This window comes from Corythoichthys intestinalis, chromosome 15 (assembly GCF_030265065.1).
Source record: "Corythoichthys intestinalis isolate RoL2023-P3 chromosome 15, ASM3026506v1, whole genome shotgun sequence".
In the NCBI taxonomy this organism is placed as follows: domain Eukaryota; kingdom Metazoa; phylum Chordata; class Actinopteri; order Syngnathiformes; family Syngnathidae; genus Corythoichthys; species Corythoichthys intestinalis.
Genome location: NC_080409.1, coordinates 39,970,856 through 39,982,881, shown reverse-complemented (window position 1 = coordinate 39,982,881; position 12,026 = coordinate 39,970,856). Strand labels below are relative to the sequence as shown.

At 38.5% G+C, this 12,026-nt stretch overlaps 2 protein-coding genes across 4 annotated transcripts in view; one reads left to right on the top strand and one right to left on the bottom strand.

Annotated features, from left to right (window-relative positions):
- LOC130930887 (plastin-1) overlaps window positions 1-12,026 on the top strand; it is a 38,033-nt gene that overhangs the window by 1,977 nt on the left and 24,030 nt on the right. The gene's annotated exons all lie outside the window — the stretch shown is intronic.
- On the bottom strand, window positions 1,489-10,673 carry LOC130930888 (pituitary tumor-transforming gene 1 protein-interacting protein-like). Its single transcript, XM_057859160.1, has 7 exons — window positions 10,397-10,673; window positions 9,275-9,327; window positions 8,203-8,311; window positions 4,600-4,702; window positions 4,192-4,257; window positions 2,046-2,092; window positions 1,489-1,915 (listed from the first exon to the last, which is right to left on the bottom strand). Exons 1-7 carry the CDS (start codon window positions 10,479-10,481, stop codon window positions 1,878-1,880), a joined length of 501 nt encoding a protein of 166 aa, XP_057715143.1. The 5' UTR covers window positions 10,482-10,673; the 3' UTR covers window positions 1,489-1,877.

Below are 12,026 nucleotides of genomic sequence, written 5' to 3'. Positions count from 1 at the left end.
ATGCTTACATTACACGCACACACTCTTTGTCAACACAGACAGTTGCCAGAGAGAGAAAAAAACTAGGGCTGTCAAACGATTAAAATTTTGAATCGAGTTAATCACAGCTTAAAAATTAATTGTAATTAATCGCAATTCAAACCATCTATAAAATATGCCATATTTGCTGTAAATTATTGTTGGAATGGAAAGATAAGACACAAGACGGATATATACATTCAACATACGGTACATAAGTACTGTATTTGTTTATTATAACAATAAATCAAGATGGCATCAACATTATTAACATTCTCTTAAAGCGATCCATGGATAGAAAGACTCGTAGTTCTTAAAAGATAAATGTTAGTACAAGTTATAGAAGTTTTATATTGAACCCCTCTTAATGTTTTCGTTTTATTAAAATTTGTAAAATTTTCAATCAAAAAATAAACTAGTAGCTCGCCATTGTTGATGTCAATAATTACACCATGCTCACTGATGGTACTAACCCATAAAATCAGTTGGACCCATACGCCAGAAGAGGGCGCCAAACATAAAAAAACAAGTAACAAGCGGACATTACACTGTACTGTCATTTTAGTCTGTTTGAGTGGGGCATGTGCTTTAATTGCGTCAAATAATTTAACGTGATTAATTTAATAAATTTAATTACCGCCCGTTAACGCGATAATTTTGACAGGCCTAAAAAAAAATTTAAAAAAACACGTTTTACCACCAATAGACACACTACCGCTAGACACACTAAACACGCTGGAGTTAACTCTCGTAGCTGGTGGGAATTGTTCATTAGTGCTTACTGTGCTTTAATTTTGTATAAATGCGAAATCATATTGGAGGTATTGCCTCCTCAGTAGACACCCTTCGCAAACGTTTTAAATTTCGGTTGGCCCTCTGTAACCATTCTAGCGATTTCGTTTTATTCGATGGGAGAAAAAGTTCAGGAGTTTCACCTCCTCCAGCCATCAAGTAGCACAGATGTCTCACTGACACTGAGCAACAACCGGTCGGGGAGGGTTGGGCCTGGCAGCTGCAAGCGAGGGATTTCTCCATGCATTTTTGGGACATCAAAAAAATAGCCAATACCGTCAGAACGGTATGATGGAAAATTTTTGCGGTTTTGAAACCTTGACGTTTTCATACCACCGTATATCTTGAAATCGGTAATCGGCAAATGTCTAGCGGCAGCGTATCGATAACCTATTGGGATACAAAGTATCGTGATAATTTAGGGGTCAGGGACTTTTGCTACCACAATTTCTTAATGGTCCACACACCCATAGCTGCATGGGTTCCTTTGGCTAATGATTGTTTCTCAATCAATCTTTCTAGTATTAAATCTGTTAAACACTTTATATTTTTGTATTTTGGTATTTTAGTACAACAAGCTTTAAAGACAAAAGAAATGTTAGAGGTTCAGGTGGAATCTCACCTAAAAGTGACAGGAATTGAGAAAAAAAAAACACAGAAAAAAACAATCAAAGCATGGAAGGTGTCACTTTTAGTCTTTTAATATCAACAGTACACCTGAATGATACACACTATGAAACTATTAAATATTAAAAAAAAAAAAAAAATGTGTGACTGACACACATTCACCAGGAACTATGAAATTAAACAAAAACAAAAAAAAAAGATGAAAAAAGTGCAATAAAATAGGTTCCTAATACTACAATTCTAAACCCAGCAGCTGCTAAAAATATTTGATTGGTATTGATATTTTACAGCCACTTAGCTCCTTAAACAACATTCCTGTTCATCGGCTTATGACATCAGAGGCATCGACTTCATAATCATTAAATGGCAGTTTACATGAACGGATTGCTTCATAAATAAAAAGACATTTGCCAAGTTAAGTCCCACAGTCGTCAGTCCTCTCATCCGAATCGGGAATAAGGATTTGGTCCATTCAAGCCTGGCAGGAAACGTGAGGAAAAGTTAGGACATTTAAGGGAAATTCCAATAAACCTGTAGAACTTGAAACTATCTACTCCAATACCATTTTGGATTAGAAAAAAAAAAAAAAAATCAACAGTTGGCCTCACCATATTTCCTTCTAATATCATCATGTCTCTGTTTCATTTCAGCCCGCCTACAAAGACAAAAAAAAAAAAAACATACCTTTTTTTACAATATGTCAAGTAACGACAAATAATGACCAGAAAGAAGTGAAAGGTTGACAATGATTGTGAAGTGTACACACTAGACGATGACAAACAATTGATCATGGCCAGCCAGGAACACCACTAAGACCATATTTACAGTGGGGCAGATAAGTATTTAGTAAACCACCAATTGTGCAAGTTCTCCTACTTGAAAAGATTAGAGAGGCCTGTAATTGTCAACATGGGTAAACCTCAACCATGAGAAACAGAATGCCTTGGGGGGGGACACAAAATCACATTGTTTGATTTTTAAAGAATTTATTATAGGCTCCACTTGTTACCTGTGTTAATGGCACCTGTTTTAACTCATTATCGGTATAAAAGACACCTGTCCACAACCTCAGTCAGTCACAGTCCAAACTGCACTATGGCCAAGACCAAAGAGCTGTCGAAGGACACCAGAAACAAAATTGTAGACCTACACTGGGCTGGGAAGACTGAATCTGCAATTGGTAAAACGCTTGGTGCAAAGAAATCAACTGTGGGAGCAATTATTAGAAAATGGAAGACATACAAGACCACTGATAATACCCCTCGATCTGGGGCTCCATGCAAGATCTCACCCTGTGGCGTCAAAATGATAACAAGAACGGTGAGCAAAAATCCCAGAACCACACAGGGGGACCTAGTGAATGACCTAAAGAGAGCTGGGACCACAGTAACAAAGGCTACTATCAGTAACACAATGCGCCGCCAGGGACTCAAATCCTGCACTGCCAGACGTGTTCTCCTGCTGAAGAAAGTACACGTCCAGGCCCAGAGAGCATTTGGATGATCCAGAAGAGGACTGGGAGAATGAGTTATGGTCAGATGAAACCAAAACAGAACTTTTTGGTAGAAAAACAGGTTCTCGCGTTTGGAGGAGAAAGAATACTGAATTGCATCCGAAGATCACCATACCCACTGTGAAGCATGGGGGTGGAAACATCATGCTTTGGGGCTGTTTTTCTGCAAAGGGAACAGGAAGACTGATCTGTGTAAAGGAAAGAATGAATGGGGGCATGTATCGAGAGATTTTGAGTGAAAATCTCCTATCAGCAAGGGCATTGAAGATGAAACGTGGCTGGGTCTTTCAGCAAGACAATGATCCCAAACACACAGCAGGGGCAGCAAAGGAATGGCTTCGTAAGAAGCATTTCAAGGTCCTGGAGTGGCCTAGCCAGTCTCCAGATCTCAACCCAATAGAAAATCTGTGGAGGGAGTTGAAAGTCCATGTTGCCCAACGACAGCCCCAAAACACCACTGCTCTAGAGAAGATGGAGAAATGGGCCAAAACACCAGCAACAGTGTGTGAAAAGCTTGTGAAGAGTTACAGAAAATGTTTGGCCTCCGTTATTGCCAACAAAGGGTACATAACAAAGTATTGAGACGAACTTTTGGTATAGACCAAATACTTATTTTCCACCATGATTTCAAATAAATTCTTTAAAAATCAAACAATGTGATTTTCTGTTTTTTTTTTTTCACAATCTGTCTCTCATGGTTGAGGTTTACCCATGTTGACAATTACAGGCCTCTCTAATATTTTCAAGTGGGAGAACTTGCACAATTAATGGTTGACTAAATACTTATTTGCCCCACTGTATGTTTTCTCCACCAGTATGCAATCATGCTCTTTGGGCAGGTGATGTTTCATTTCGGTAGATTTTTTAGTCTGAATTTGATGATTGTTCTCAGTTTTCTGGACTAACATGGTCACGGAATAGGTTATGGTGCAGTATAATAATAAAAGTTCATATAAATGACGTGCTGAGAAAAAAATATAGCATTGTCTGGGGGGGAAAAATGACAATGTAAGCAGTTACTTATTACTTGAATATTCCTTTCACCGAATACTTGAGTAAATTTTTGGATGACTACTTCAGTAATATTATTGTTGAAGTAACACTACTCTTATTTAAGTAAAATATTTGGCTACCCTACCCACCTCTGATTATAATATGCTCAGCAGATGTCAACACACATGCTACTAAAGGGGAAATTGTGTCTTAAAAAAAGGAAATCATTTAAAAAGAGTTATTGTCACCTCGTCTCCTGTTTGTTCATCGACTTGTTAACCTGTCGCTCCATCTTGGCCAAGAAACTTGACGATCTGGCAGTGAGAAAGCCCAAATTTTTTCCCAATTACATCGTCAAACACTGAACACAAGTTTTCAAAGAAAATACAGCAACGTTGGTCTTTGCCTCTTTGTACAGAGGATACTTTTTAAAGGGATATTTAAAGCCTTTATTCTGAAAAAGCCAAAGTAAGAGATTTTAAAGATCTGCTGACAACCTGTGCAGATGTGAAACAACGTCTTAAAAAATGTCAACTGAATCACTTCATGTGACAGGAATGCTGATGTGTAAAAGGTCACAATGACATTATGCATGTGATGCGATGAATAATATAAAGTTGATGTTATTTTCCTCTAAGCTCGGTTACCAGACTTACCCAATATTTTCACACTTGCAGCAGCAGAAGAGACAGATCAGAAAGGCGATGATGATGACGCCACCCAGCACCGCAAGAGTAATGATCAAACTCTGGAAGTTCACTATGTGGAAGAGAATAGTGAATTTAAAAACAACTTGCCGATTTCAAAGGGCTGATAATATTGTCCGATCAAGTCTGTTGGCCAATTAATCAGAGTTCGAACTCATTTCCACTCACAATACCCAGAATTGCTCTCAAAGGGCCGAGCAGAACAAATAAATACTGTTGGCCTGGGCTAAAGATTTCCCTCAACAATATTCGCTGCACTCAATAGAACACTTTTTGGATCGCATTAGTTTTATGTAAATTACACATGTCAACTCAAGGCCCGGGGGGCTAGCTGAAACCTACCATGCAATTCTGTTTGGTCCGTGAAAGCAATTTTCTTTTTGCATCAACTTAGTTTCCAGCAAAAAATGGATAAATTCACATTGTCATCAGTTTAGAAAAGGTTAAGATGTTGCAAGCATATTCTGTTGCTAATCTCACTTTCAAAATAAATAAAATAGTCTAACAGAATGATTTTTAATGGCTTTTGATTTCAAAAATAGGTATTTAATTATTTTTTTTAACCATACAGGTCACTCCTTTAACTCACTGGCTGCCATTGACGGCATAGACATCCAATCCGTTTTGACTGGGAACGAATGGTAATTCGCCTCTCCCCGTTTAAATCGATAGGAAATCTAGCACCGTAACTGGCACTGAAACATGAGCATTCACAGCCAGTCTTCAGGGTTTTAATGAATTGGACAACTATCGCCATTAACGCCATGCAATGAGTACTAATACTGTCTAATACTGTGGGGTAAAAATAAATTAATTAGAAAAAACTTTAGAATTTACTTGTGGCCATAACCAGTGTTTATTTCTTGTTTTATTCATTTTAATTTGATTATTTACTTTTTATTAACAGTGTAATAATTTACAAATGTTTCCAGGGTAAAACGGACAAATTTAAAATAGTTCGGGGGCTTAATGCGCCATGAATCTGCTATTGCAGCATATAGACATATTGTTCTATCAAACACAACAGTTCATTTGGCTTAAAATACAGCAGTTTATTTTAAAGAGGGGTGCAAGTGCAGAAACTGCTTTTTCAGTCTTTTCTGGGTTTTCCGCCATATATATAAACAGGTAGCCCCCGGGTTACGAGGTACCCGACTTGCGTGATTTCGACTTTACGACGTCTGTCTTTTTTTTTTTAATACTGACTTTTGTTTTGTGAGGCATGCCTTTATTTTGGCACAGGAAGCATAGAGCGTAGAGCAGTTTATAGCACATTTACACACCGCCCATCCCACACACGCACCTATGAGGAAGAGCGCAGCCGAGTGAAGTGGTGACAGCCTGCGCGCACATTTGTTGAATGTGAGTGACGCTTTCCAGAAGTGATGACTGTATATAACCCCTTTTGGACTGTTTATTGTGTGTTTTCAATTGATGTCGAATACTTGGAGCGAGTTTATGCGGTTGTTTTTGATGATATGCGGACGCTAGCTGATACATGCTAATTGTTTGTTCTTGCTCTATCAGCAGCTACTCGTAAACGCAAATTTGAATTGCTGTTATTGAGAGTAAGAGTGATTTAATTTCATTTTATTTCAGTTTCATTCTGCTTGTGTTGATGTCATGAGCAGCTGAATAAAGCGAGCACACGGATGTCTGACATGATTTCGGAGCTTAACGCCAACCTCTTGGCGAGGACAGTACAATGATGTATAATACATGTGTTTTGATTGTTTTTTTTTTGTTTTTTTTTTAAATTTGGAGTGTCTTTAGAGGTATTTTAAAGGATTAATTCCAATATACGCGGAAATCCGGGTTACAGCGCCAGCACAGGAACGGAACTCGTTCGTAAACCGGGGACTACCTGTACAGTATTATTATTATGTTTTTTAATTACCAAAAAGAGTCACTTGCTCTACAAAGAGTTAAAGCCATTGTCCCGAAAAGGGTTACCAAAACAGGTATGAGGTCGCCAGTGCGCTCCTAAATGGAGGCATTCTGCCCCTAAAATTACAAGTTATTTTTTTATTTAATCATACCCGCACAACCAGTTTTGCCAAATCACCGTAATTTCCCCGAATAAAAGGCGCACCCGTGGATAATGCGCACCCCAAATTTACTTGTAAATTCTAGGGAAAAGTATTGTACCCGTTTATAACGCGCACCCTAATTTTAGCACCAATAAATAGAAGAATACAAGAAAACAGAGCTCGTGTACAGATACAGACCTGTCATTTTACTGACTGGTGAAACACAGCACAAGCATAGCATATTGGTAGTTCAAAACATTACCATAAACTGACAATATTTACGGTAATAATATGATTTGACAACTTCTCCAATTTACCAGAGTCTAGGAGAAAACAAACAGTTGTAACTTTTCTTTTAAAGGCTGCTGTATATAACTTGCTCGTTTCATCATGATGAAAAAAATTTTCTTCCATGGATTGATACGGTAAAATGAAAAAGAGAACGTAAATCGGAAATCCGAGAGAGCTCATCGCTGTCGACACTGTGACATATTGGTATTCTATGTTATGTTGTTCTACGTTGTGGCACTGGTGGATCCATGCTGTTGTATTGTCATATCTACGTTGTGATTGTCTATGAGCCAGAGGGCCGCTGAGGCTAGACAAAAGAGCGCCGCAGTATAGCCGGACTGTCGGCATTTAAGTTCATTGAAAGCAAGAAATAAAACGTTGAACACGGCACTCGATGTATTCTAGTTTTTTTTCCCAAGACAAGATAAAACAGACACGTAGACAGACAGACAGTAACAATAGGAACTATTGTTATTTGGATTAGTTGACGGACACAATGGTCCGAGTTGCGGAGCTGCAATAAATGTTGACTCCAATGAGTTCAAGAAACTACATTCTGTGCTTTATGAAGAGTGAAAAAAGCAGAATTTAACACAGACAAAATCATTCGGCCGATCAGAGTGAAGTATTACCGAAACGAAATGGTGACGTCAGGTACCGTAATGGTCGGCAACGGATCGCCGCATACGTTTCTTCAACACAACGTGGCCGTGTCAATTAAAAAAAAAAAAATGGTTTATGTAAAATATATATATATATAATTTCTGTCTACATCCATGTACCCGTTTATAATGCGCACCATGATTTTACAAGTTGATTTTGGGGGAAAAAAAGTGCGCGTTATATTCGGGAAATTACGGCATATTATTCTTGATATTTTTGATGATTTACGCTTAAGCACGAATGAGCTGCTAAAGTACTTTATTATCAGTAGAATAGGGAAAATTAGTGGAAATGTGAATATTTGTGAGATCGTTTCCATTTTTTTTTTACTTGTCACAGTGAAATTTCAGGTTAGGTACCACAGTGCTCCAAGTAAAAAATTAGTCAGGAGCCCTGGGTATCATTCAAGTTGTTTTTTATACAGTACTGTATATCAAATAAGATGAGGCCATTATGCAGTATAATTACATTGGCTGGCAGGCATAAAAGCATAACTAAGACATGGCCCGCAAAAAAGATGTTGTGACCAGTGAGTGTGTGTGTAGCTTTTATGAATGTATCGTCTTACTCCAACACAAGCCCCAGCGAGCGTCGTTGAGCGGACAAAGCGAGTGTGGTGGCAGGATGGTTCTCACTGGATACGACACACACGTCTTGGTTTTGATACACCATAAACACTGCGGGGGGAAAAAGACTATTAAATTCTCTCCAACATGATCGTTCACTGCCAGTTCAAACAGAATAGAAATCTACCGGCGTCAACGTCAGCAAATTATGTAAATTGGAACAATTTCTGACTACTGAGGATTTTAAAAGGATCCACTGATAGGTCGCCATTGCTGATGACATCGCAGGGCAGTGACGTCACTGGGTTACACTACCAGGCTTCCAGAATAAGACTCTAGCGACATAAACATGTAATCTGTTCAACCCTTTCAATTTGAACCCAGGAGGAACATTAATGAGCATGACAGCACTGTTGATATTTCACAAAACGAGCAGCAAAAGCAAATGAACAGGAAAGACAGGATGAGACGAGACGAGAGTAGGAAAAAAAAAACTTCTTCTAAAATGTACTATACCGGCGAAATGTCCTCCAGGAGGCAAATTTGAAACCCAAAGTAGTTCCATGCGCTTTCAGCTTGGTTTGTTTATATGCATACAGACAGAAAATACTAAAGATGCCTTAAGAAAATACTTTAACGTAGTAGTATCAAATAAGGGTCGCCGCGTAGAAGGAATTGCAGTTACCCGGTAGTATTAGTCGCATGACAGTGACCAATTACGTCATCACCCCGAGCCTCCATTGCGCGCTTAAAACATGGCCCCCTCCGTAAGTCAAAACATGTACTTAATAATATAGATTTTTAAACCACTGGCAATATTTTATGGGTTTCTAATAACATATTTTAGTAAAAGAGAACAATTGTGGCTTATTAGAGCCTACAAGTCTTTAAGTCAAAGGTTCCCTTTAACAGATCAAGGATAAAGGAGGGGGAAGCTTGCAGGAAAGAATGAGATCAGTCAGTGCTCAAACCGGTCGAACAGGTGCAAGGAGAAAAGTTTTTTTTTTGGCCTCGTTCAACTTTGATTACACAAACACAGCAAATAAAACAAAGGCTTTCTTCAGGATTGCTTACCGTCACGTTGTTTAGACATTCCTCACAGCTGGTCCCGTTCTTGGTCTCGCAAGCTGTATCAAGACAAGTGTCACAATAAATAAACATTGTGTTGTCATTTGAGATACTTGGGTAGCATGGCTTAGCGGTAGTGATTCCCCAGCCCAGAGGTTGTGGGTTTGATTCCCCCGCCTTGACGACTATTTCTTGAGCAAGATACTGAACCAAACATAGTTCCTGATACTGTGCCATCAGTAGGTGAATGAGGAAATAGTGTCAAGGTGCTTTGAGTACCTCGAAGTTAGAAAAGTACTGTAAAACTCTACGTTTAAGTATAAAATACAGTATATTTAAAAAAAAAAAAAAAAAAAGGGTTAAGGTGTAAGTAGTGATCTACGTTGTGTGAAAGCACAAATGTTAAGCCTTTAAAAAGTTACAGGGTATTTGCACTTCCTTACTTGCTACTGTTGGGAGAACTAAATGAGGCCTTTGGGGTGTTTGTTAGGTCCTGCTCATCCCAATGGAAACTTCTCCATGGAGTCAGAGCGTGAAGAAATGACTTAGGTTGTTTTCAGTGACACATAATAAGCCAACAGTGGGAAGCCCCCCAATAAGATTGCATTATTTCAAAGTGTAAAGCATCTTTTTTTCCACATACGTGCACATCAAGAATACAAAATAACTTTTCGATTTGACGCTACATATAACACAATACCAGTAGTATGTTATTTAGTAACATAAAAGGGGAATCAAAATAAGGAATAGAAAATGAGAAGTTTTGTTTAGAAAAACTGATGAACAATAACAGCGCGAACTTTTCGATTTGACGCTACATACAACACAATACCAGTAGTATGTTCTTTAGTAACAAAAAAGGGGAATCAAAATAAGGAATAGAAAATGAGAAGTTTTGTTTAGAAAAAGTGATGAACAATAACAGCGCGAGTTTAATGGTTAACATTTGGTGTCTTTCGACAAAAACGACGCCCAAAACTAGCAAACGACTCAAAATAAATATACAATTTCTTCTTCTATGGTCATTGAAGAGTATTCTGGCGCCAAACTAATTATTTATACAAGCAAACGCTTCTTGCTAGTTAGCAAAACATATGAACATTTTAAGGGGAAGCAGTTTGTTCTTACCTACGCCAGGTGCGGCTGTTTGGGCCAAAACCGTCGTAAAAGCGAACAAAAGGAGAAGAACTGGTGCCAAACTCCTTACATCCATCTCGGTTCGGTGAAGTAATTCAATTCAATCTTTCGTTAATGTTTTGTGAGTGCAATTGCAGTCGATAAGGAGTGAAGCAAAGCAGGACCGTCTCCTAAGGCTTCTCAATGCGAACTTGCCTAGTTAAACTAGTCAGTCAGGACTCAGGAGTCAAGATCATGTCACACACACTGAGGGAGGCGTCCGTGTATGACTACTTCGCAATTTGAAATAAGTCATTTTGAATGCGTCATCATCCATAAATATTAAGATTTTTTTAAATTACACCAATAGTATAATAATAATAATAATAATAATAATACACCAATCATATATTTTGAATAAGAATGTCGTGTATTTAATTTTAAATGGAAAATGTTAATTCGGCATGAAACTTTTTTTTTTTTTACTCATTCACTCCTGTTGACGGCGATAGACGTCCAATCAATTTTAACTGGAAGGGTTCAACCCTTAGGGTTGGAAGTGAATGAGTGAATGTTTTAGTACCATTGACAGCGACGTCCTATCCAATTAACTGTTAAAACAAAGTAGAGTTTGTCTGGCACGGCCAGACTGTTCTCCCTGTGTTTTTCAGACACTTTGAGAATATAGATGGAACAGCGGTGAGTCTAATGTAGATGTACCAGGCTAGAGTAGAGTGTCAGTAGTAGACGACAATCGCCGTCAAATAACTAAGTATTTTTATGACCACTAGATGGCTTCATTACACTGTCTTTCTTTATGACTGGTCAGTGATTCAGATGTGTCCAAACTATGGTGCGCGGGCTAACTGCAAGAAGCTTAAAGTGCGTACAACAGGACAAAAAAGTCTTAAATAGCATTATTATGTAAATTTGAATAATATTTTGAGACGATTTGACAAAATACAAGAAATTGGCAAAGCGCAGATAACGAGAAATTAGTTTTTTAATCTGTGGTTTAGTCACGCCTACCATTATAGGGCTCTAGCGTCCCCAACAGGAGGACGACGTCTTGCCTGGCACAGCCAGACTATTCTCCCTGTATTTTTCAAACATTGTGAGAAATAGTCTGGGACCCAGTCCATTAACGGCCTCTCGAGCAAGGTACAAAATCAACCGTCCAATCAGATTTGTTTATTTGCTTGACGTGTTCTTAACGAGTAACGTCACTCTTGCGCGCCGAAAGCCGTCTCCACAACAACACAGATGGCGAACGGGAGAGCCGAGAATATGTTCCAATCCGCGGTAAAACCAGTTTTAGATTACCAAAAACACATCGAAAAAAGTCATTGACAACAGTCAACATGGCTCACGCTAGCCATGTTGAATAAACTTCTCCATTCTCCGCTCAAGCCAATTACAGTGGTACCTCTACATACGATCACTTCGACACACGATCTTTTCGACATCCAACGTAAAATTTGAGCCGCCATTTGTTTCTACATCCGACGAGTTGCTCGAAATACGACGACATGACAGCACTGCAAACGAACGCACAATGGATTTTCTTGTGTGAGAAATCAACAGTTTTCAAAAAAAGTTGATACAGTTGGAGAAACAAGGAAAAAAGTGATGCTTACCTTTG

What these genes read in the sequence shown, in the direction of transcription:
- LOC130930888 (XM_057859160.1), bottom strand. Translation starts at nt 10,481, where the DNA reads ATGGATGTAAGGAGTTTGGCACCAGTTCTTCTCCTTTTGTTCGCTTTT. An exon ending in TCGCTGGGGCTTGTGTTGGA is followed by an intron (nt 4,703 to 8,202) that starts GTAAGACGATAC and finishes TCTTCCACATAG; the next exon opens with TGAACTTCCAGAGTTTGATC. An exon ending in ATGAACAAACAGGAGACGAG is followed by an intron (nt 2,093 to 4,191) that starts GTGACAATAACT and finishes TTGTCTTTGTAG; the next exon opens with GCGGGCTGAAATGAAACAGA.